Here is a 26,116-nt window from a genome sequence, read left to right on the forward strand (position 1 = left end):
ACGATTATTTGCTTTTGTCATAATGCAGATCCAATGGCACGTTTAGTTTATTAGTCTAGTTTAGAGATACAGTGTGGAAACAGGCCCCTCAGCCCACCAGCAATCCCCACACATTAACACTGTCCTGCACACACGAGGGACAATCTATACTTAAACCAAGCCAATTAACCTACAAACCCCTGCACGTCTTTGGAGTGTGGGAGGAAACCCAAGATCTCCTAGAAAAATCCACGCGGGTCTCGGGGAGAACGTACAAACATTGTACGGACAGCGCCCCTAGCCGGGATCAAACCTCTGTCTCTGCCGCTGTAAGGCAGCAACTCTACCGTTGCGCCATCGTGCCGCCCGAAATCTGCGTACGTTACACCAATGCTTTCGTATATAAAATCATGAGAGGAATAGATCGGGTAGATGCGCAGAGTCTCTTGCCCAGAGTAGGGGAATCGAGGACCAGAGGACATAGGTTTAAGATGAAGGGGAGAAAGATTTAATAGGAACCTGTGGGGTGGGTAACTTTTCTTACACAAACGGTGGTGGGTGTATGGAACGAGCTGTCGGAGTCAGAGATAATTGAGGCAGGGACTATCACAACGTTTAAGAAACATTTTAGACAGGTGCATGGATAGGACAGGTTTAGAGGGATAATAGACATTAGACAATAGGTGCAGGAGGAGGCCATTCGGCCCTTCGAGCCAGCACCGCCATTGAATGTGATCATGGCTGATCATTCTCAATCAGTACCCCGTTCCTGCCTTCTCCCCATACCCCCTGACTCCGCTATCCTTAAGAGCTCTATCTCACTCTCTCTTGAATGCATTCAGAGAATTGGCCTCCACTGCCTTCTGAGGCAGAGAATTCCACAGATTCACAACTCTCTGACTGAAAAAGTTTTTCCTCATCTCAGTTCTAAATGGCCTACCCCTTATTCTTAAACTGTGGCCCCTTGTTCTGGACTCCCCCAACATTGGGAACATGTTTCCTGCCTCTAACGTGTCCAACACCTTAATAATCTTATATGTTTCGATAAGATCCCCTCTCATCCTTCTAAATTCCAGTGTATACAAGCCTAGTCGCTCCAGTCTTTCAACATATGACAGTCCCGCCATTCCGGGAATTAACCTAGTAAACCTTCGCTGCACGCCCTCAATAGCAAGAATATCCTTCCTCAAATTTGGAGACCAAAACTGCACACAGGACATGGGTTAAACGCTGGCAGGTGGGACTAGTGTGGATGGGACACGTTGGCCGGTGTGGACATGTTGGGCCGAAGGGCCTGTTTCCACGCTGTATCACTCTATGACTCTATGCCTCTATTGTGTTCGTAACATTCATTGGTGCCATTTGAAGTATGAATGTGCATTGAGCTAAAGGTTATCAAACTTTTGTTTACTTTTGGTATCATGTTGTGTCCCTGGACCTCTCTGATTCCAAGAAGCAGGCCTTGGAAGGTTTTCAAGTATAATCAACATTACACATAATCCCCTGTTACTTTGACAATATAAAAAAAAGCTTTACAAAAATGTATTAGCTCTTCAGCAACTGTGGGAAAGGACATTTTCCCTTCACGTGTTTGGATCTGAGGAACATTTTCCAAGGACGTCTCTTGCCCAGAGCAGGGTAATCAAGAACCAGAGGCCATAGGTTTAAAGCAAGTGCCAAAATGTAATAGGAACCTGAGGGGCAACTTTTTTTCCCCACTCAGAGGGTGGTTTAGTTTAGTTTAGCTTAGAACAGCATGGGTTAGTTTAGCTTAGTTTCATTTAGAGGTGCGGCGTGGAAACAGGCCTTTCGGCCCACCAAGTCCACACCGACCAGCGGCCACCCGTACACTAGCTCCATCCTACACACTAGGGAACATTTACAGCATCCAATTAACCTGCAAACCTTTGGAGTGTGGGAGGAAACCGGAGCACCTGGAGAAAACCCACTCGGTCACAGGGAGAACGTGCAAACACTGTACAGACAGCACCCGTAGTCAGGATCGAACCTGGGTCTCTGGCGCTGCGAGGCAGCAACTCTACCGCTGTGCCACCGTGCCGCCTACTAAGCGATGCATATGTAGAATTGGTAGTTTTGAAACCTCCATGAAAATCTCAAAGCTGCAGGAATGATACTTCTAGGGTTGCCAACTGTCCCGTATTAGCCGGGACATCCCGTAAATGGGCACAATTGGTTTGTCCCTTACGGGACCACCATTGTCTCGTATTAGGCCCAGGAAGCGCTGTAGGCCCGAACACTGTAGGCCTGGACAGTGTAGACCCAGACATTGTAGGCCCAGACAGTGTAGGCCCGGACAGTGTAGGACCGGACAATGTAGGCCCGGACAGTGTCAGCCCAAACACTGTAGGCCCGGACAGTGTAGGCCCGGACAGTGTAGGCCCGGACACTGTCGGCCCAGACACTGTGGACCCAGACAGTGCAGGTCCGGAGGCCCGGGCGCCACCTAACGGTGGTTGCATAGCAACCCACCTCCCAGCCCGGGCGTCCGCCATTGGTGGAGCGGGAGCACGTGGGCGCTGGCTGGGTGAGGTCACGTAGGGTGCGGGGTGGTGACGTCACCTTTTGTCCCTTATTTGGGAGTAAGAAGGTTGGGAACCATAGATGCTTCACACATTCACATGATACATCACAGCAGTCTCTTTGATCCGACTCACCACCTCAATCTTTCAAGGTCCAGTTCTTCGAAATAGCCAAGTCCATTTACACAAAACGATACAAAAAATAAGCTGAAGTTCGATACGTTTTATCTGCACATATACCTACTTAAAATGGTATTATAAAAACCAACAATTATTAAGCCACAAAGCAATATATAGTAAACGTGGCCAGAATGACCATCTGAGCTGGTTCCATTTTCCTGCATATCCCTCTAAACCGCTCCTATCCATGTACTATCGTAAACATAATCTCATGTACTGAGACTGAGAATGACTCCCCCCTCCCCAATCTTTGCACATCCCTTTCCATTCGTCACTTTAATTTCATGTTTCATGTATTTTGTGTTTTATGACTGTGGGCAGATCGATTTACCTCCTGGGATAAATAAAGTTCTGTCGTATCCTAGGTCTTTCCTTGTACAGGGTGACCAAAACTGCACCCAATACTCCAAGTGTAGGTTGATGTTTCGGGCCGCGACCCTTCTCGGCCCGAAACGTCGCCTATCCATGTTCTCCGGAGATGCTGCCCGAACCGCTGAGTTAACGAACGGCCGCACGGTGGCGCAGCGGTAGAGTTGCTGCCTCACAATAGACAATAGGCGCAGGAGTAGGCCATTCGGCCCTTCGAGCCAGCACTGCCGTTCAATGTGATCATGGCTGATTATTCTCAATCAGTACCCCGTTTCTGCCTTCTCCCCATACCCCCTGACTCCGCTATCCTTTAGAGCTCTATCTAGCTCTCTCTTGAATGCATTCAGCGAATTGGCCTCCACTGCCTTCTGAGGCAGAGAATTCCACAGATTCACAACTCTCTGACTGAAAAAGTTTTTCCTCATCTCCGAAAAGGTTTTTCCTCATCTCACAGCGCCAGAGACCCGGGTTCCATCCTGGCTGCGGGTGCCGTCTGTACGGAGTTTGTACCTTCTCCCCGTGACCTGTGTGGGTTTTCCCCGGGTGCTCCGGTTTCCTCCCACACTCCAAAGACGCGCAGGCTTGTAAGTTAATTGGCTTTGGTAAAAATTGCAAATTGGCCGGAGTTGTGTGCAGGATAGTGTTGGTGTGCGGGGATCGCTGGTCGGCGCGGACTCGGTGGGCCGAAGGGCCTGTTTCCGAGCTGTATCTCTAAAACTAAAACAAAAAACTTCTCCAGCACTTTGTGTCTTTTATTCTTTGATGATCATTAATATTTAAACCTGCCACAAACATCACCCCAAGGAAAAAGGGAAAGAGGTTGCCCCAGGAACGGCTGGAGAAGAGGTGTCCAGGTAGAAACGTCTGGGAGTGGCTCAACTGGGGAGATCTCGAAAGAACCGCCAACGACCGAGTGAGGTGGAGGACATTTGTCAATGGCCTATGCTCCCTAGAGGAGCCAAGGGATTAAGAAGAAGTGGAAGAAGAAGAAAAAGAAAAAGAGATCGTTATAATATTCTGTTTGACAAGTTTAAAATGTAATTAGCCAGCTGCCCACTAGAGGGAACCAGGTCCTGCAGCTGAGGACTATTTTGCTACGATGGAGTCATAAACAACGTCACATCTGGAAATTAAAGATCGGACACATTAACTATTGCAAAATGATTGCCTCTGGCTTGAACCTTGCTTCACACAAATGCCCGTGTCTTGCGATCTCACTAAAGAAATGATCAGCCTTGAAAACATCCCAATTATTGCTCTCTGGCGAGCAGTTTCAGGCCCCATGTGTGAGGAAGGATGTGCCGGCTCTGGAGAGGGTCCAGAGGTGGTTTACAAGAGAATGATCTCAGGAATGAGTGGGTTAACGTACGATGAGCGTTTGAAGACACTGGGCCTGTACTCGCTGGAGTTTACAAGGATGAGGAAGGGGGGGACCTCATTGAAACCTACCGGGTAGTGAAAGGCCTGGATAGAGTGGACGTGGAGAGGATGTTTCCACTGGTGGGAGAGCCCAGGACTAGAGGTCGTAGCCTCAGAATTAAAGGACGTACCTTTAGAAAGGAGATGAGGAGGAATTTCTATAGTCAGAGGGTGGTGAATCTGTGGAATTCATTGCCACAGACGGCTGTGGAGGCCAAGTCGGAGGATATTTTTAAGGCGGAGATTGACAGATTCTCAATCAGTACGGGTGTCAGGGGTTGTGGGGAGAAGGCGGGAGAATGGGGTTGAGAGGGAGGGATAGATCGGCCGTGATTGAATGGCGGAGTAGGCTGGATGGGCCGAATGGCCTAATTCTGCTCCTGTGACATGACCTCAATGGCGCAGAGACACCACCATGACGTTTACCTCTGATTCACCTTGGACAAAAAATCTATCCTCCTTTATGCTCACAAACAAATCTGCTTCCTACAATAAGATGAGCGCGAAAACATAGCAGGATTGTCCGTGTTTAACAGGCACAGTGTTGCAGAGGTAACTTTGTTCCTTATAAAATCCTTGAGAACTTGTAAAAGGCATTGAATAATTGAATTGAATTGAATAGGTTTATTGGCCAAGTATGGACACGCACAAGGAATGTGCCCTGGTGCTCCGCTCGCAAGTAACAACACGAACGTACAGTAAACAATTAAGAGTAAAGCATAAAACATTAAAACGTTAAGAATAAAACGTTACAGTATAAACATGTGAATGAATAAATTACAGAAATGCCGGAGTAACTCAGCGGGTCAGGCAGCGTCTCTGGGGAAAAAGAACGGGTGACGTTTCGTGTCATCGAAACATAGGAAAATAAGTGCAGGAGGAGGCCATTCGGCCCTTCCAGCCAGCACCGCCATTCATTGTGATCATGGCTGATCATCCACAATCAGTAACCTGTGCCTGCCTTCTCCCCATATCCCTTGATTCCGCTAGCCCCTGGAGCTCTATCTAACTCTCTCTTAGATCCATCCAGTGACTTGGCCTCCACTGCCCTCTGTGGCAGAGAATTCCACCAATTCACAACTCTGGATGAAAAAGTTCCTTCTCACCTCAGTTTTAAATGGCCTCGAGATCCTTCTTCAGACTGAGAGTCCGGGGAGAGGGAAACGAGAGATATATAGACGCTAAATGGAACAAATGAACGAAAGACATTTAAATGCAATGGTGACCAAGGAAAGGCGGAGCCCACAATGGTCCATTGTTGGCGGTGGGGTGGGTGATAACGAGTTATACAGGCAGTGAAATGCAACAGGACTGCCTGTGTAACTCGTTATCACCCACCCTACAGCCAACAGTGGACCATTGTGGGTTCCACCTTGATCTTCATTGCACTTTGCATATCGTTCATTCAATTGTTCGATATCTCTCTATAATCACCGTCTATATCTCTCTACTCCCCGATTCTGAGTCTGAAGGAGGGTCTCGACCCGAAGCGTCACCTGTTCCTTCTCTCCAGAGAAGGCGGCACGGTAGCGCAGCGGTAGAGTTGCTGCCTTACAGCGAATGCAGCGCCGGAGACTCAGGTTCGATCCTGACTACGGGTGCTGTACTGTTCGGAGTTTGTCGGTTCTCCCCGTGACCTGCGTGGGTTTTCTCCGAGATCTTCGGTTTCCTCCCACACTCCAAAGACGTACAGGTTTGTAGGTTAATTGGCTGGGCAAATGTAAAAACTGTCCCTAGTGGGTGTAGGATAGTGTTGATGTGCGGGGATCGCTGGGCGGCGCGGACCCGGTGGGCCGAAGGGCCTGTTTCTGTGCTGTATCTCTAAATCTAAAAAAAAATTAAAAATCTAGATACTGCCTGACCCTGCCTGCCTGCCTGAGTTACCCCAGCACTGTGCCTCTCTTCGGTGCAGACCACGTTGAATAAATAAATGCAAGTATCTCCACTTTCCGACCGCATGTCACTGGCTCCACTCTTTCCGTTAATCTTTCAGCTGGAGGATGGCCAATCGAAGAGGCAAGACAAACTGGTGGAGAAGCATAAGGAAGTGCGTCTGCAAATCTTGGATGAGAAGCCAAAGGTACAATTCAATGGTTTGAACGGGACGGAAGTGTTCATTTCATTATATGTGACAAAATGGCGGAAAGCGTGGGGGTAAAAAGCGGGTGTCGGAGGATCATATTTAAGGCAGAGAGAGATAGATTCTTGATTAGTACGGGTGTCAGGGGTTATGGGGAGAAGGCAAGAGAATGGGGTTAGGAGGGAGAGATAGATCAGCCACGATTGAATGGTGGAGTAGACTTGACGGGCCGAATGGCCTAATTCTCCTATCACTTATAAAAGCAACATTGAGCTTATATTGAAAAAGCATCAGAAGTTTTTTTGTTTACGATAGTTATCCTAGGGGCACGGTGGCGCGGCGGTAGAGTTGCTGCCTCACAGCGCCAGAGACCCGGGTTCGATCCTGACTACGGGTGCTGTCTGTGCGGAGTTTGTACGTTCTCCCTGTGACCTCGTGAGTGTGCTCCGGTTTCCTCCCACACTCCAAAGACGGTGCGGATTTGTAGGTTAATTGGCTTTGGTGAAAAAAAAAATTTTGTAAATTGTCCCTGCTGTGTGTGGGATAGTGCCAGTGTACTAGTGTGTAGGATAGTGCTAGTGTATCGCTGGTCGGCGCGGACTCGGTGGGCCGAAGGACCTGTTTACGCACTGTATCTCTAAAGCTTAAACGCTAAACTAAAACTATGTTGAGATGGGGTGGGAGAGCACAGGATAGGTTATGACAAATTATTCTGACTGTTGTTGTTCTATATTTTTTACCTCTCTCTGCTAACCTGTTTTGAGGCAAATCTCTGCTACTATTGGTGCAAGAATGTACAAGTTTAGCAACACTGTGAATGCATTTGTGTAGACTTATAAAAATTAACCCCAATTAGTACGTTTGTAACTGCTGGAAATAATTGGAGTAACTGCACTGGTGTATTTCTGCAGTTTGCCACATGCGCAGCACAGAATGCTGGTGGGTGCCACGGCGGTAGTGTCGCTGCCTCACAGCGCCGGAGACCCGGGTTCGATCCTGACCCCGGGCGCTGTCTGTACGGAGTTTGTACGCTCCCCCCGGTGACCTGCGTGGGTTTTCTCCGGGGGCGCTCCGGTTTCCTCCCGCACTCCAAAGACGCGCAGGTCTTGTTAGGTTAATTGACCTCCGTAAATTGTCCCTGATGTGGCAGGATGAACCGCTGGTCAGAATGGACTCGGAGGGCCGAAGGGCCTGTTTCCACGCTGTATCTCCAAAGCAAACTAAAGTCAATGGGTCAGGCGGCATCCGTGGAGGGAATAGACAGATGACGTTTCGGTTGCGGGCTGATTGGAGTGATGGGGGAGATTGCTGGAAAAGAGAGGTTGGGGGCAGGACAAAGCCTGGCACCATGTCCATCTCTCACTTTCCAGGCGTTCAGCCACTCCAGCTTTCTCCGACCAGTCAGTACCGTTTCCGACCCAAAACGCCGTTGGTCCATTGCCTCCGGAGATTAGTTTAGTTTAGAGATACAGCGCGGAAAGAGGCCCTTCAGCCCAATGAGTCCGCACCGACCAGCGATCCCCGCACACTAACACTACCCTAAACACACTGGGGGCATTTGTTACATATATAGACCAAGCCAATTAATCCTACAAACCTGCGCGTCTTTGGAGTGTGGGAGGAAACCGAAGATCTCGGAGAAAACCCACGCAGGTCACGGGGAGAACGTGCAAACTCCATACAGACAGCACCCGTGGTCGGGATCGAACCCGGGTCTCTGGTGCTGTAAGCGCTGTAAGGCAGCGACTCTACCGCTGCGCCACCCACAGATGCTGCCCGCCCCGCTTGAGTTCCTCCAGCACTTTGTGCGTTGCTCAGGTTTCCAGCATCTGTGGACTTTGGTGTCCCTATTTTGCCCCTAAGTAATCTGCTTCACGTTTCACGTTCATGGAGAAAGAGAGATCCAGCCGTTCCGGCAATGGAAGGAATAGTTTTCTGAAAGACATCAGCGTCAAGGGGAAAATCTGACAAGAGAGACACAAAGTGCAGGAGTTAACTCAGCGGGTCGGGCAGCATCTCTGGAAAAAAAGGATGGGTAACGTTTTGGGTCGGAACCATTCTTCTGACTGGAGACTGGGTCCCGGTCTGAAAGGTTACCTCTACATTTTCTCCAGAGATGCTGCCTGACCCGCTGAGTTGCTCCAGCACGTTTTGTCCATCTCTGGTATACACCAGCATCGGCAGTTCTTTGTTCTAGACTATGACAAGGACTTCATTTAAGGCATTTTGAGAATGAGAGTGTAAATACACTTTATTTTTACTATTCTGCTCATTTCCAAATAGAAAGGTGTTGCACCAAGTGCCTGAGGAAATAATTGAGATGAAATTAGGCTTGGCTGTGTGAACGGTGTGGCTGAGTGTCATTGGACTCTTGTGACCCAACCAATTTCAGTCAAAAACAGGGCAAGTTGTAAAATAAAGCTTCCAATTCAACATCACCCGAACAACATTACAGTCAGAGGTTATTTTAACTTTTATTGGAGACTAGACCAAGTGGACCCGTTGGGCCCAAACCTCTCCGGCATTGGTGCAGCACCCTCTCCTCCCCCACTCTCCCCTTCCCCTCCTCAACCCCCCCCCCCCCCACTCCCCCTCCCCTCTCCCCCCTCCCTCCCTCCCCCCTCCCACTCCCTCCCATTCCCCCCCTCCTCCCCTTCCCCCTCCCTCCCCCCTCTCCCCTCTCCCCTCCCCTCCCTCCCTCTCCCCTCCCACTCCATCCACCCCCTCCCCTTCCCCTCCCCCCCTTCCCCTCCCCCCACTCCATCCCCCTCAACCCCCCTTATGTCCCCCCATCCCTCCCACCACGCCCCTCCTTCCTCCCCCTCCCTCCCTCCCTAGGAGATAGATTTAAACTTTAAAATGTGAATAACTTTAAAAATATAACACCGATTTCAATTAAATTTCTTCCATTAGCACCAAAGGGACGACGGTGAGTAAGGTGGGCCTAAAATTGTCGCGCTATCGTGTACCGTTTTGGCTGCAGTTCAGGAACAAACAAACAAGAGTTTTAGTATATAGATGGTCGCCTGAGATTATGACATAGATGGAGATTTTGTAGTCTGTGGGAACCATCCATTGATCATGTTCCGCGATCCTTCTCTGTTTTGGACCCCATATCTGAGGAAGGATGTGCTAGCTCTGGAGAGGGCCCAGAGGAGGTTTATGAGAATGATCCCAGGAATGAGTGGGTTAACCTGTGATGAGCGTTTGTCGGCACTGGGCCTGTAACTCGCTGGAGTTTAGAAGGATGAGGGGGGGACCTCATTGAAACGTACAGAATGATGAAAGGCCTGGATAGAGTGGATGTGGAGAGGATGTTTCCACTAGCGGGAGAGATAGACTGGGCTTGTACTCGCTGGAACTTAGAAGATTGAGGGGGGATCTTATAGAAACTTACAAAATTCTTAAGGGGTTGGACAGGCTAGATGCAGGAAGATTGTTCCCGATGTTGGGGAAGTCCAGAACAGGGGGTCACAGTTTAAGGATAAGGGGGAAGTCTTTTAGGACCGAGATGAGAAAGTTTTTTTTCACACAGAGAGTGGTGAATCTGTGGAATTCTCTGCCACAGAATGTAGTTGAGGCCAGTTCATTGGCTATATTTAAGAGGGAGTTAGATGTGGCCCTTGTCGCTAAAGGGATCAAGGGGTATGGAGAGAAGGCAGGTACGGGATACTGAGTTGGATGATCAGCCATAATCCGCCGTCATGGTCTCAAGTTCCACTGCTTCGCCGATGATATCCAGCTCCTCATCTCCACCAAGTCAATCTCCACCACCACACACTCTACCCTGACAAACTGCATCACTGAAATAAAATCTTGGCTTCAATTCAATTTTCTCAAACTCAATTGTGACAAATCTGAAATCATCATCATTGGACCAAAAACCCTCACCAAATCCACCCACAACTTCACCCTCAATATTGATGGTTTCCCAGTATCCACCTCCCCTCACATCCGGAATCTTGGAATCATCCTTGATCAAACCCTCTCCTTCGACAAACACATCAAACACATCACCAAGACAGCCTTCTTCCACCTCAAAAACATCGCCCGTCTCCGTCCATCCCTCTCCTCCACAGCTGCAGAAACCCTCATCCACGCCTTCATCACCTCCCGTCTGGACTACTGCAACAGCCTCCTCTATGGTTCACCCTCAAAAATCATCAATAAACTTCAATACATTCAAAATTCCGCTGCCCGTCTACTCACCCACTCCCCGATCCGTGACCATATCACCCCCGTCCTTTACAAGCTCCACTGGCTCCCCATCCCCCAGAGAATCCAGTACAAAATCCTCCTCTTGACATACAAAGCCCTCCATAACCTGGCCCCATCCTACCTGACTGACCTCCTCCACAGACACACTCCCACCCGTACCATCCGCTCTGCTGCTGCTAACCTCCTGTCCCCCCCCATCCGGACCAAACTCAGATCCTGGGGGGGACAGGGCTTTCTCCATCGCTGCTCCCACCCTCCGGAACTCACTACCCCAAACCGTCAGAGACTCCTCCTCACTCACCACATTCAAAACATCACTGAAGTCTCACCTGTTCAGCACTGCCTTCAATCACTGACCGTTACCTCACCTTCTGTCTCCTTTTCTCTTCGTTTACTCATTTATCTATTTATTTTCTTTTATGTTTTAGTAAACCTTGTAAAGCGTCTTTGAGTGTTAGAAAAGCGCTATATAAATGTAATGCATTATTATTATTATTATTATCATATTGAATGGCGGTGCAGGCTCGAAGGGCCGAATGGCCTACTCCTGCACCTACTTTCTATGTTTCTACGACCGGGGTCCCTTTTCTGCCGCAGCCTTCATCCATCCGCCTTCCCAGCCGTTGTGACGCTCCACTAAGGTCAGCCATCATCCTCCCTCCGCCTGTTCCACCGTTGAGGTCTTGGTTGGATCGCTCTTTGTCAGGGACCTCCCCCTCGACCTTTTTAGATTTAGATTTAGATTTAGAGATACAGCGCGGAAACAGGCCCTTCGGCCCACCGAGTCGGCGCCGCCCAGCGATCCCCGCACATTAACACTATCCTACACCCACTAGGGAAAATTTTTACATTTACCCAGTCAATTAACCTACACGCCTGTACGTCTTTGGAGTGTGGGAGGAAACCGAAGATCTCGGAGAAAACCCACGCAGGTCACGGGGAGAACGTACAAAATATTTGAGAGGAATTTGAGGGGTAACATTTTCACAAAAAGAGTAGGGGGTGTAAGGAACGAGCTATCGGAGGAGGTAATTGAGGCAGGGACAATTGCGACTTTTAAGAACCATTTAGACAGGTACATGGATAGGACAGGTTTGGAGGTATATGGGCCAAGCGCGGGCAGGTGGGATTAGTGTAGATGGGGCATTGTTGGCTGGTGTGGGCAGGTTGAGCCGAAGGGCCTGTTTCTACACTGTATCACTCTACGACTACAACTATTAGTGGTCCTAGCAATTAAAATGACAATATTTTATGCTCATTAATAAACTTATGAGTATCGAATGCTTCATATTTTGTCTCATGTCAGAAGCAAAGATCAGTAAAGTGAGAAGTTTCTTTAGTTTAGTTTAGAGATACAGCGCAGAAACAGGCTCTTCGGCCCACTGGGTCCGCGCCGACCAGCGATCCCCGCACATGTGTAAATTGTCCCTAGTGTGTGCAGGACAGTGTTAATGTGCAGGGATCGCTGGTGGGTGTGGACCCGGTGGGCTGAAGGGCCTGATTCTGCGCTGTATCTCTAAACTAAACCAATTTAACACTATCCTACATGCGAGGGACAATTTACACATGTACCAAGCTAATTAACCTACAAACCTGCACGTCTTTGGAGTGTGGGAGGAAACCGAAGATCTCGGAGAAAAAAACCCACGCAGGTCACGGGGAGAATGCACAAACTACGTACAGACAGCACCCGTAGTCGGGATCGAACCCGGGTCTCCGGCGCTGCATTCGCTGTAAGGCAGCAACTCTACCGCTGCGCCACCGTGCCGCCTATTTCTCTATCTATTTAAGTAAGAAAATCAGTCTGAAGAAGGGTCTCGACCCGAAACGTCACCCATTCCTTCTCTCCTGAGATGCTGCCTGACCCGCTGAGTTACTCCAGCATTTTGTGAAATAAATACCTTAGGTTAGTCTAGAGATACAGATAGAGATTTAGTCCAGAATCAGGCCCTTCGGCCCACCAAGTCCGTGCCGCCCTGTGAAACCCGCACACTAACACTATCCCACACACACTAGGGACAATGCACATTTAGACCAAGCCAATTAACCTACAGACCTGCACGCCTCAGGAACAAGGCCAATTGCACTTTGAGACCAACATTAGACTACATCTCGAAGCTGAGCAACACACAAAGGCTCCCGAAACGTGGCAACTCTTGTGCACTGCCTCAGTGTAATAAGTTCAGTTCATAAGTTCTAGGAGCAGAATTAGGCCATTCGGCCCATCAAGTCTACTCCGCCATTCAATCGTGGCTGATCTATCTCCCCCTCCTAAATCCCTGGGTGGCACGGTGGCGCAGCGGTAGAGTTGCTGCCCCAGTGTCAGAAACCACGGGTTCCATCCTGACCACGGGTGCTGTCTGTACGGAGTTTGTATGTTCTCCCCGTGACCCGCGTGGGTTTTCGCCGGGTGGTCTGGTCTCCTCCCACACTCCAAAGACGTGCAGGTTTATAGGTTAATTGTAAAATCCTCAAACTGCGGAGCATCCTGGACAATACAGCTCACCCCCCCTCCGTGACACACTGGTCAACCTGAGGAGCTCCTTCAGCAACAGACTGGTCCCACCAAGATGCAGCACAGAACGCCACAGGACATCCTTCTTCCCCGTGGCTATCAAACTGTGCAACCCCTCCCCCTTCTGTCGTGGGGTAGACTGAGACTGAGACTGATTCTCCCCCTCCCCCCCCCCCCCCAATCTTTGCACATTCCCAATTCTATCCACTCATCACTTTCATTTCATGTTCCATGAATCCCTTGTGTTTTTATGACTGTTGGCAGATCAATTCACCTCCTTGGATAAATAAAGTTCCATCGCATCATTCCCCGGTCGTCTTGGACTCCACGCCACTGGATCCTGACCCAGATCTGTCAAGGACCGTGTGGTGGCTGTCTGTGCACCATTCTCCCCGCGTTAAACAAAGTCACGCACAGGCGTCCGACCCTATGGAGAGGACAGTCACACTCGCTTCGAGTGAACGACGATGATAATGTGTGTAATGCCAGGATGATGTTTTCAAGAGAGAGTTCTCTTGGACATCTGTGCATCTGTGTGCAGGGTTGAAGATGGAATTCTCTGCCACTGAAGGCAGTGGAGGCCAATTCACTGGATGTTTTCAAGAGAGAGATAGATTTAGCTCTCAGGGATAACGGAATCAAGGGACAGGGAAAGAACGCAGGAACGGGGTACTGATTCTGGATGATCAGCCATGATCATATTAGACAATAGACAATAGGTGCAGGAGGAGGCCATTCGGCCCTTCGAGCCAGCACCGCCATTCAATGTGATCATGGCTGATCATTCTCAATCAGTACCCCGTTCCTGCCTTCTCCCCATACCCCCTGACTCCGCTATCCTTAAGAGCTCTATCCAGCTCTCCCTTGAATGCATTCAGAGAATTGGCCTCCACTGCCTTCTGAGGCAGAGAATTCCACAGATTCACAACTCTCTGACTGAAAAAGTTTTTCCTCATCTCAGTTCTAAATGGCTTACCCCTTATTCTTAAACTGTGGCCCCTTGTTCTGGACTCCCCCAACATGTTTCCTGCCTCTAACGTGTCCAACCCCTTAATAATCTTGTACATTTCGATAAGATCTCCTCTCATCCTTCTAATGGTCACATTGAATGGCGGTGCTGGCCCGAAGGGCCGAATGGCCTACTCCTGCACCTATTGTCTATCTTTCTAAAATTTCCTGCCTATTCCCATTTGTGACGGCACTTCTCTCACTTGGCAGAACTCATCTAAATGATCCTATATCCTTTTGAATGTTTCTTTAATACAGTATTAGCTTTCAAAAAAAAAGTCTGCACAACATCAAAAATCACCACTTAAATGCAAGGGACGCGTTATTAACGCAACATAACATTGTCATTGTAGAAGTGCAGAGGGAAGGGGGAGAGATCCTCAAGTTTATATCTAGCATCCCAGTAATTAGTTTAGTTCAGAGATACAGCACAGAAACAGGCCCTTCGGCCCACTGGGTCCATGCCGACCAGCGACCCCCGCACACTAACACTATCCTACACACTCACCAGGGACAATTTTACATTTGGACCAAGCCATTTAGCCTACAAATCTGCACGTCTTTGGAGTGTGGGAGGAAACCGAAGATCTCGGAGAAAACCCACGGGGAGAACATACAAACTCCGTGCAGGCAGCACCCGTAGTCGGGATCGAACCCGGGCCTCTGGCGCTGTAAGGCAGCAACTCTACCGCTGCGCCACCGTGCCGAACGCTGGTTACGGAATGATGCGATGGAACTTTATTTATCCAAGGAGGTGAATTGATCTGCCAACAGTCATAAAAACACAAGATTCATGGAACATGAAATGAAAGTGATGAGTGGATAGAATTGGGAATGTGCAAAGATTGGGGGGGGGGGGGAGGGGGAGAATCAGTCTCAGTCTCAGTCTACCCCACGACAGAAGGGGGAGGGGTTGCACAGTTTGATAGCCACGGGGAAGAAGGATCTCCTGTGGCGTTCTGTGCTGCATCTTGGTGGGACCAGTCTGTTGCTGAAGGAGCTCCTCAGGTTGTCCAGTGTGTCACGGAGGGGGGGTGAGCTGTATTGTCCAGGATGCTCCGCAGTTTGAGGATTTTACAATTAACCTACAAACCTGCACGTCTTTGGAGTGTGGGAGGAGACCAGACCACCCGGCGAAAACCCACGCGGGTCACGGGGAGAACGTACAAACTCCGTACAGACAGCACCCGTGGTCAGGATGGAACCCGTGGTTTCTGACACTGGGGCAGCAACACTACCGCTGCGCCACCGTGCCACCCAGGGATTTAGGAGGGGGAGATAGATCAGCCACGATTGAATGGCGGAGTAGACTTGATGGGCCGAATGGCCTAATTCTGCTCCTAGAACTTATGAACTGAACTTATTACACTGAGGCAGTGCACAAGAGTTGCCACGTTTCGGGAGCCTTTGTGTGTTGCTCAGCTTCGAGATGTAGAGTCTAATGTTGGTCTCAAAGTGCAATTGGCCTTGTTCCTGAGGCGTGCAGGTCTGTAGGTTAATTGGCTTGGTCTAAATGTGCATTGTCCCTAGTGTGTGTGGGATAGTGTTAGTGTGCGGGTTTCACAGGGCGGCACGGACTTGGTGGGCCGAAGGGCCTGATTCTGGACTAAATCTCTATCTGTATCTCTAGACTAACCTAAGGTATTTATTTCACAAAATGCTGGAGTAACTCAGCGGGTCAGGCAGCATCTCAGGAGAGAAGGAATGGGTGACGTTTCGGGTCGAGACCCTTCTTCAGACTGATTTTCTTACTCTAGACTAACCTAAATTGGAGTTTTGCCACATAAGGTAGTTACAGCACATTGTTCTCTGGTACATTTTAAAGACCACACATTGACTGCCGCGAGATAGCATTTTTAATTCTACTGACTGAGGGTAATTTATTAAGGAAAAGAGTGATAAAAAGAAGGACGGAACAAAATGTTAAAGAACAGAGAGCCATGGAAGAGAAACAAATTAGCTGCAGAATCATTAATGCAGAGATAAGCCAAAACAAACCGATTTTCTTACTTAAATAGATAGAGAAATAGGCGGCACGGTGGCGCAGCGGTAGAGTTGCTGCCTTACAGCGAATGCAGCGCCGGAGACCCGGGTTCGATCCCGACTACGGGTGCTTTCTGTACATAGTTTGTGCATTCTCCCCGTGACCTGCGTGGGTTTTTTTCTCCGAGATCTTCGGTTTCCTCCCACACTCCAAAGACGTGCATCTTTGTAGGTTAATTAGCTTGGTACATGTGTAAATTGTCCCTCGCATGTAGGATAGTGTTAAATTGGTTTAGTTTAGAGATACAGCGCAGAATCAGGCCCTTCAGCCCACCGGGTCCACACCCACCAGCGATCCCTGCACATTAACACTGTCCTGCACACACTAGGGACAATTTACACATGTGCGGGGATCGCTGGTCGGCGCGGACCCAGTGGGCCGAAGAGCCTGTTTCTGCGCTGTATCTCTAAACTAAACTAAAGAAACTTCTCACTTTACTGATCTTTGCTTCTGACATGAGACAAAATATGAAGCATTCGATACTCATAAGTTTATTAATGAGCATAAAATATTGTCATTTTAATTGCTAGGACCACTAATAGTTGTAGTCGTAGAGTGATACAGTGTAGAAACAGGCCCTTCGGCTCAACCTGCCCACACCAGCCAACAATGCCCCATCTACACTAATCCCACCTGCCCGCGCTTGGCCCATATACCTCCAAACCTGTCCTATCCATGTACCTGTCTAAATGGTTCTTAAAAGTCGCAATTGTCCCTGCCTCAATTACCTCCTCCGATAGCTCGTTCCTTACACCCCGTACTCTTTTTGTGAAAATGTTACCCCTCAAATTCCTCTCAAATATTCCACCCCTCACCTTAAACCTATGTCCTCTGGTCCTCGATTCCCCTACTCTGGGCAAGAGACTCTGTGCGTCTATCCGACCAATCCCTCTCCTGATTTTGTACGCTGAAAAATCGGGAATCTCAGAAAAGAACATTGGATTTTAGTTCCTGATTCATCCTATAACAGCAGGGCATTATATAATTTAACTTGAACTAATCTTCAATTCTATTCTTTTGATTATCTGTCAAAGCTTTTGTGTGTTGGTTAATCTCTCTACAGTATTAACTAGAATGGATTTGAGGAGGTGTGAGGAAGAGGATTAAAGAATTTTCTTTAAAGAGGATTAAAGAAGATTCAAGGGTTGTCGTCATAAGCAATAAGAGTAGAATTAGGCCATTCGGCCCATCAAGTCTACACTGCCATTCAATCATTGCTGATCTATCTTTCCCTCCTAACCCCATTCTCCTCCCCATAACCCCTGACACCCTGTACGTCAAGACTCTATCTATCTCAGCCTTAAAAATGTCCTCTGACTGGGCCTCCACAGCCTTCTGTGGCATAGAATTCCACAGATTCACCACCCTCTGACTAAAGACATTTCTCCTCATCGCCTTCCTAAAGGAATGTCCTTTCATTCTTGGACTGTGACCCTTAATCCTAGTCTCTCCCACTAGTGGAAACATCCTCTCCACATCCACTCTATCCAGGCCTTTCACTATTCAGTACGTTTCAATGAGGTCCCCCCCCTCATTCTTCTAAACTCCAGCGAGTACAGGCCCAGTGCCGACAAACGCTCATCATAGGTTGATCTACTTATTCCTGGGATCATTCTTGTAAACCTCCTCTGGACCCTCTCCAGAGCCAGCACATCCTTCCTCAGATACGGTGCCCAGAATTGCTCACAATACTCCAAAGGCGGTCTGACCAGCACCTTGTCGAGCCTCAACATTACATCAATGTATCGGGGAGAAGGCAGGAGAATGGGATTGAGAGGAAAAGATTGATCAGCCATAATTGAATGGCGGAGTAGACCTGATGGGCCGAATGGCCTAATTCTGCTCCAATCACTGATGAACTTAATAACATAGTTGAGGAAATTTGAGGCTGGGGAGAAAATAAGAATAAATGGCTGAACAAAAGTCAGCATTTTTTTTCACAATAGTGGAAAGCTTAAATGAATCAACTGATGGGGCAGTAAATGTTTTTATTTTATTTTTTATTAATTTTATTTAAATTTTAACAAAACAAATACATGTATGAACTCATAGTACGTGATGGTACCTACATTATAAATTCGATTATATATTTTAAATTCGATTATACTTGTATTGTTCTGTATTATCTCCCCACCCACAACCCCCCTCCCCCCCACACCCCCCCGTTAGAAAAAAGAGGGAAAAGGAGAAGAAGAAAGATAAAAAGATTTTTAAAATATATTAAAAAAATAAAAATTAAAAAAAGGAAAGAAAGAAATGTTTAATTAAATATTTCAAATATCTTTGACATAAATAATTCAGGAAGGAAAAAATAATCGGGACATTGGTACGAAGTATATCGAATCAATTTAGTTTAGTTCAGTTTGTTGTCACGTGTACCGAGGTACAGTGAAAAGCTTTTTTTTGTTGGGTGTGATCCAATCAGCGGAAAGACAATGCGTGGTTATAATTGAGCCGTCAACAGTGTCAAGGTACATGGACACGTAGATACAGGTGCCCCTCAGCTTCCAATGGGGTTGCGTTCCGAGAAACCCATCGGAAACCGAAAGTATTGTAAGTCGAAACGCGTTGAATACACGCGATCACGTGGCCGGAAGCGAGCTGTGGCTCGCTACGGCTCGCTACGGGTCGCTGCCGTTTGCACCATCGCAACGTCGAACTATCGCAAGTCAATAGACAATAGGTGCAGGAGGAGGCCATTCGGCCCTTCGAGCCAGCACCGCCATTCAATGTGATCATGGCTGATCATTCTCAATCAGTACCCCGTTCCTGCCTTCTCCCCATACCCCCTGACTCCGCTATCCTCAAGAGCTCTATCTAGCTCTCTCTTGAATGCATTCAGAGAATTGGCCTCCACTGCCTTCTGAGGCAGAGAATTCCACAGATTCACAACTCTCTGACTCATCTCCGTTCTAAATGGCCTACCCCTTATTCTTAAACTGTGGCCCCTTGTTCTGGACTCCCCCAACATTGGGAACATGTTTCCTGCCTCTAACGTGTCCAACCCCTTAATAATCTTATATGTTTCGATAAGATCCCCTCTCATCCTTCTAGATTCCAGTGTATACAAGCCTAGTCGCTCCAGTCTTTCAACATATGACAGTCCCGCCATTCCGGGAATTAACCTAGTAAACCTACGCTGCACGCCCTCAATCGCAAGAATATCCCTCCTCAAATTTGGAGACCAAAACTACACACAGTACTCTAGGTGCGGTCTCACTAGGGCCCTGTACAACTGCAGAAGGACCTCTTTGCTCCTGTACTCAACTCCTCTTGTTATGAAGGCCAACATTCCATTGGCTTTCTTCACTGCCTGCTGTACCTGCATGCTTCCTTTCAGTGACTAATGCACGAGGACACCCAGATCTCGTTGTACGTCCCCTTTTCCTAACTTGACACCATTCATTGTAAGCCGGGGAGCATCTGTATAAAGAGATAACATTTAGTGCAGGATAAAGTCCGATTAAAGATAGTCTGAGTTCTCCAATGAAGTGGCTACTAGCTCACTTTGACAGTATAGTTCAGTTTAGATTAGTTGTCACGTGTACAGATATACCATGACAAGCTCTTTTGTTGCGTGCTACCCAGTCAGCGAGAAGACTGTACATGATTACAATCGAGCCGTCCACAGCGTACAGATGCCGGGCAGAGGGGATAACGTTTGGTGCAAGATAAAGTCCAGTAAAGATCGATCAATGATAGTCCTAGGGTCTCCAGAGAGGTAGATGGGAGGTCAGGACTGCTCTCCAGTTGGTGATCGAGTGGTTCAGTTGCCTGTAAACAACTGGGAAGAAACTGTCCCTGAACCTGGAGCTGTGCGTTTTCACACTTGTGTACCTCTTGCCCGATGGGAGAGGGGAGAAGAGGGAGTGGCCAGGGTGAGATTTCTGATTCATTTCCCCTCAGTGGCATTTTAACAATGACTAAGACTAAAATTAAGAGTGCAAACTGAATCTTCATTGATAATCCATGGTCATAACGCCAAGCTACAGGGAGAGGTTGAGCAGGCTGGGACTCTGTTCCTTGGAGCGCAGGAGGACGAGGGGTGATCTTATAGAGGTGTACAAAATCATGAGAGGAATAGATCGGGTAGACGTAGAGAGTCTCTTGCCCAGAGTAGGGGAATCGAGGATCAGAGGACATAGGTTCAAGGTGAAGGGGAAAAGATTTAATAGGAATCTGAGGGGTCACTTTTTCCACACAGAGGGTGGTGGGTGCATAGAACGAGCTGCCAGAGGAGGTAGTTGAGGCTGGGACTACCCCAACATTTAAGAAACTGTTAGACAGGTACGTGGATAGGACAGGTTTGGAGGGATATGGATCAAATGCGGGCAGGTGGGACTAGTGTAGGTGGGACATGTTGGCCGGTGTGGGCAAGTTGGGCCGAAGGGCCTGTTTCCACACTGTGTCACTATGACTCTATGAGCTGGCATTGAGACGTAATGATCTGGATACGCCAACAGATGGCCCCCGAGAGGTTTAAAATCAAACAGTTAAAGAGATTGTGGGCTGCTCTTTTTTTTTAGAAAATTGATTAGGTGCTAGCCTTGGCACCAATTTCACTTCCATTTTGGTTCAAAAAAATCGCTCTTTGCCTACCTGTTTGAACTTGAGGTGCACTTGCACTGTTAGTTAATGTTTAATGGACTCCGAGCGTTATGGGAGGCAATGAAGCAGCTGTTAAGTCACAAAGCCAAGAACAAAGCCATTCACAGTGGTGTGGTTAACTATTTGAAGTTGGCGTCTTAAAGCAATAGAGTCTAACATAATTAAAATGGATGATATATATATGTCCGATGTCTTTGAAGTTACCATTTTATTGCCACCCTTAGAACTGTTTCTCTGTACAGATGTTTAAAGTAAAGTACATGTTTATGTGTGTTTTTCCAAATCGATTTTTGTACTGCTTCTTTATAAAAATATAATTTTCATTCTCCCCATTTTGCTGCAGTATTTGCAAGACTTTGAGGCCAAATGCACTGAAAAAAATGTTGCTCTTGAGTAAAAACCCCTCAGAACTCTCTGTGTTACTTTCCCTGTAAGTACTCTGTGGCGATCGCTGTGCACCAGAAATGCATTAGTTTGTTCCTTATTTTTCACTATTGGTTCGTCAAAGTTTGTTTTTCCTTTTCTCAGTTTACTGTGTCTGATTTCTCCAGTGCTTGCGAGAAGGTGGAAGGTCATCGGACCGGATATGCTCTCTCGCGTCCAAATGTGTTGCCGTGTTTAACAGAGAATGTTCGCATCAAATGCCGATCAGTTTTGCCCCGTTAGGTCATGTTGTCATATGTGACAGGAGCAGAATGAGGCCATGAGGCCCATCAGGTCTACTCCGCCATTCATTCATGGCTGATCCATCTCTCCCTCCTGACCCCCCCCCCCCATTCTCCTGCCTTCTCCCCATTACCCCTGACACCCGCACTAGTCAAGAATCGGTCTATCTCTGCCTTAAAAATATCCGTGGCTGGCCTTGGTCTCCACAGCCTTCTGTGGCAAAGAATTCCACCCTCTTGACTAAAGAAATTCCTCCTCATCTCCTTCCTAAAGGAACGTCCTTTCATTCTGAGGCTGTGACCTCTGGACCTGGACTCTCCCACTAGTGGAAACATCCTCTCCACACCCACTCTGTCCAGGCCTTTCAACGAGGTGTCCCACTCATCTGTCTACAACCTTAGCAAGCGCAGGCTGGTTAGAGCAGATGTTCAGGTAGACTAGAAGGCCTGTAGAAGCTCTGCCTAGCAACAGAAAATAGTGGTGATTCACTGTTGGATGAAGAAGGGTCCCGACCCGAAACGTCGCCCATTCCTTCTCTCCAGAGATGCTGCCTGACCCGGCTGAGTTGCTCCAGGATGTTGTGATACCTTCGATTTGTGCCAGCATCTGCAGTTATTTTCCAACTGTTGGTTGAAGAGCAGTTTGTGATCTCTCCCACTAACTATGGAGATGTGTCTGTTGCCATAGTAACCTGCTTGTCCTCTGGCACTGTGACATCTGGTTTACCTTGTTTTAAACTGCACTTTCACCGTTTGCTCGATCTCGGCCTTGAGAATTAGATTAATCAGATTGCCCAAACCAGGAAGTATTAGCAAGATAGACGCAAAATGCTGGAGTGTCTCGGTGGGTCAGGCAGCACCTCTGGAGATAAAGAATGGGTGATGTTTCGGGTCGAGACCCTTCTTCAGACTGAGAGTCAGGGGAAAGGGAAAGGGAAAGGGAAACGAGTGGTGATGCAGAGAGATATAGAAATAATGAATAATAAAATATATTGTTATAAATATTAGCAAGCGCTGTGGCAAAAGTTTTAGTTTCTTTATTCTGCCACGAGACGCAGAGTTTTATTTACTCCACTCTGAACACCTCCGCTCAGTCGGCCTAGGCCTACACCATCTCCTGCTTGCTAAACACTTCTGTTCCCCCTCCCATTCCCACCCTGTCCTGGGCCTCCTCCATTGCCAGAGTGAGGCCCAGCGCATATTGGAGGAACAGCACCTGGAGTGCTGGAGTAACTCAGTGGGTCAGGCAGCATCTCTGGAGAACATGGATAGGTGACGTTTCACAGAGTGCTGGAGTAACTCAGCGGGTCAGGCAGCATCTCTGGAGAACATGGACAGGTGACGTTTCTGGTCTGAAGAAGAGTCCTGACACAAAATGTCTCTGTGATACCAGCATGGATTGCGGGTTGGCTGGACGACAGAAGGCAAAGAGTTGCAATAAAAGGAGATTTTTCAACTTGGCTGCCAGTGACTAGTGGGGTTCCGCAAGGGTCGGTGCTGGAGCCACTTCTCCTCATCTTGTACATTAATGATCTGGACAAGGGCATTGAAGGCTTCAGGGCCAGGTTTGCAGGTGGTGCTGAGACAGGCGGAGGGGCAGGCAGTGTAGAGAAAGCAAGGACTCTGCAGAAGGACTTGGACAGGTTAGGAGGAGAGTGGGCAGAGAAGTGGCAGATGGAATTCAGTACAGCAAAGTGCAGAGTCATGCATTTAGGTATTAAGAATGAAGGCCTGGATTATTTTCTAAACGGAGAGAGAATCCAGAAATCGGAGGTGCAAAGGGACTTGGGAGTGCAGGTGCAGGACTCCCAAAAAGTTATATTGCAAGTCGATTCGGTGGTGAGGAAGACAAATTCACCGCTAGAATTTATATCAAGAGGATGTAGGTTAATTGGCTGGGTAAATGTAAAAATTGTCCCTAGTGGGTGTAGGATAGTGTTAATGTACGGGGATCGCTGGGCGGCACGGACTTGGTGGGCCGAAAAGGCCTGTTTCCGGCTGTATATATATGATATGATGATATGATATGACTGGAATACAAAAACAGGGATGTAATGCTGAGGCTCTACAAGGCGCAGGTCAGGCCACATTTGGAGTACTGTGTGCAAATTTAGGCCCCATATCCGAGGAAGGATGTGCTGGCTCTGGAGAGGGACCAGAGTAGGTTTACAGGAATGATCCCAGGAATGAGTGGGTTAACATATGATGAGTGTTTAACAGCACTGGGCCTGTACTCACTGGAGTTTAGAAGGTTGAGGTGGGGGGGGGACCTAATTGAACAGATTATTACAGAATAATGAAAGGCATAGATAGAGTGGATGTGGAGAGAATGTTTCCACTGGTGGGAGTCTAGGACCAGAGGTCACAGCCTCAGAATTAAGGGGCGCTCTTTTAAAAAGGAGGTGAGGATGAACTTCTTTAGTCAGAGGGTGGTGAATCTGTGGAACTCATTGCCACAGAGGGCTGTGGAGGCCAAGTCAGTGGATGTTTTTAAGGCGGAGATAGACAAGTTCTAAATTAGAACGGGCGCTAAGGGTTACGGGGAGAAGGCAGGAAAATGGGATTAGGTGGCAGGGATCAGCCATGATTGAATGGCGGAGTGGACTCGATGGGCCGAATGGCCTAATTCTGCTCCTATAACTTGTGAACTACCCATGTTCTCCAGAGATGCTGCCTGACCTGCTGTGTTGCTCCAGCACTCTGTGCCCTATTGTGGAGGCCTTGAATGCAAGAGTTAGGAGCCAATATCATGAGTAGTTAGCTCCAGTTAGAGCGAACTTTGCAGTGTTTACTGGGGAGTTTGTACATCTTGGAAGTAACAATCAATTTCATCTATGGCACGGTGGCGCAGCGGTAGAGTTGCTGCCTCACAGCGCCAGAGATCCGGGTTCCATCCTGACCACGGGTGCTGTCTGTACCGCGTTTGTACGTTCCACCCGTGACCCGCGTGGGTGTTCTCCAGGTGCTCCGGTTTCCTCCCACACTCGAAAGACGTGCAGGATTGTAGGTTAATAAGGCTTCGGTGAAGATTGTGAATTGGCCCGAGTGTGTGTAGGATAGTGTTAGTGTGCGGGGATCGCTGGCTAAATGTTATTGACGTTATTCCCTACATCATGTACCTGCACACTGTGGATGGCTCGAATGTAATCATGTGTTGTCTTTCTGCTGACTGGCTCGCACGCAACAAAAGCTTTTCACTGTACCTCGGTAGACGTGACAATAAACTAAACCCAAATTCATTTTTGTATTTATCTCACTATACATAAGCTTTCGTTTTAAGAAATAGTAAGACAGGTACATGGATAGGCCAGGTTTGGAGGAATGTGGACCAAGCGCAGGCAGGTGGGACTAGGGTAGCTGGGACATGTTGGCCGGTGTGGGCATGTTGGGCCGAAGGGCCTGTTTCCCCACTGTATCACTCTATGAATCTCTGTGACTCGATGACTGGATGTGGACCAAGCGCAGGCAGGTGGGACTAGGGTAGCTGGGACATGTTGGCCGGTGTGGGCATGTTGGGCCTGTTTCCCCACTGTATCACTCTATGAATCTCTGTGACTCGATGACTCTGTAAGGTAGACAGTCTGAACTTATCTCCCAGAGTTGAAATGTCTACCACTGCACCGCCCAGATATGGCTCTTAAAAATGTAATCCGCAGACCACATATTAACTAAGCTTTTGGCCACTTCCTTTGGGAAGTTGCCAACTTCTGCCATTGACTGGAACTTTAAAGAGGTAATTGAAGTCTATCAACTCGATCCTTAAGGCTAAGGCAGGAATACGTTTATACTGCTGCTTCTTAAAAGTATGCCAAAATCAATTGAAGTCAGTGTGTCCGTTAACTATTAACTGCATGTTCATGGTGTGATCAGTTTACAGATTAACTAGCTGTGAGTGCATCCTTAAATAATTCTGTGTGCACAATCGTGTCGAGTGGCGCAGCGGTAGAGTTGCTGCCTCACAGCGCCAGAGACCCAGGTTCCATCCCGATTATGGGTGCTGTCTGTACGGAGTTTGTACGTTCTCCCCGTGACCTGCGTGCGTTTTCATAAGGTCATAAGCGATCGGAGTAGAATTAGGCCATTCGGCCCATCAAGTCTACTCCGCCATTCAATCACGGCTGATCTATCTCTCCCTCCTAACCCCATTCTCCTGCCTTCTCCCCATAACCCCTGACACCCGTACTAATCACAAATCTATCCATCTCTGCCTTAAAAATATCCACTGATTTGGCCTCCACAGCCTTCTGTGTCAAAGAATTCCACATATTCACCGCCCTCTGACTAAAGAAATTCCTCCTCAACTCCTTCCTAAAAGAACGTCCTTTAATTCTGAGGCTGTGACCTCTAGTCCTGGACTCTCCCACCAGTGGAAACATCCTCTCCACATCCACTCTATCCAGACCTTTCGCTATTCTGTGGGTGTTTCTCCGGGTGCTCTGGTCTCTTCCCACACTCCAAACACGTGTAGGTTAATTAGCCTCTGTAAATTGC

At 48.1% G+C, this 26,116-nt stretch overlaps 1 protein-coding gene across 1 annotated transcript in view; it reads left to right on the top strand.

Moving 5' to 3' along the window:
- The window catches only part of plcb1 (phospholipase C beta 1), a 641,072-nt gene that overhangs the window by 592,659 nt on the left and 22,297 nt on the right, over window positions 1-26,116 (top strand). Inside the window, exon 32 of the mRNA XM_078405993.1 lies at window positions 6,481-6,567. Within this exon, the coding sequence (XP_078262119.1) occupies window positions 6,481-6,567 (87 nt within the window). The remainder of the gene's footprint in view (window positions 1-6,480; window positions 6,568-26,116) is intronic.

This window comes from Rhinoraja longicauda, chromosome 9 (genome assembly GCF_053455715.1).
Source record: "Rhinoraja longicauda isolate Sanriku21f chromosome 9, sRhiLon1.1, whole genome shotgun sequence".
NCBI lineage: Eukaryota > Metazoa > Chordata > Chondrichthyes > Rajiformes > Arhynchobatidae > Rhinoraja > Rhinoraja longicauda.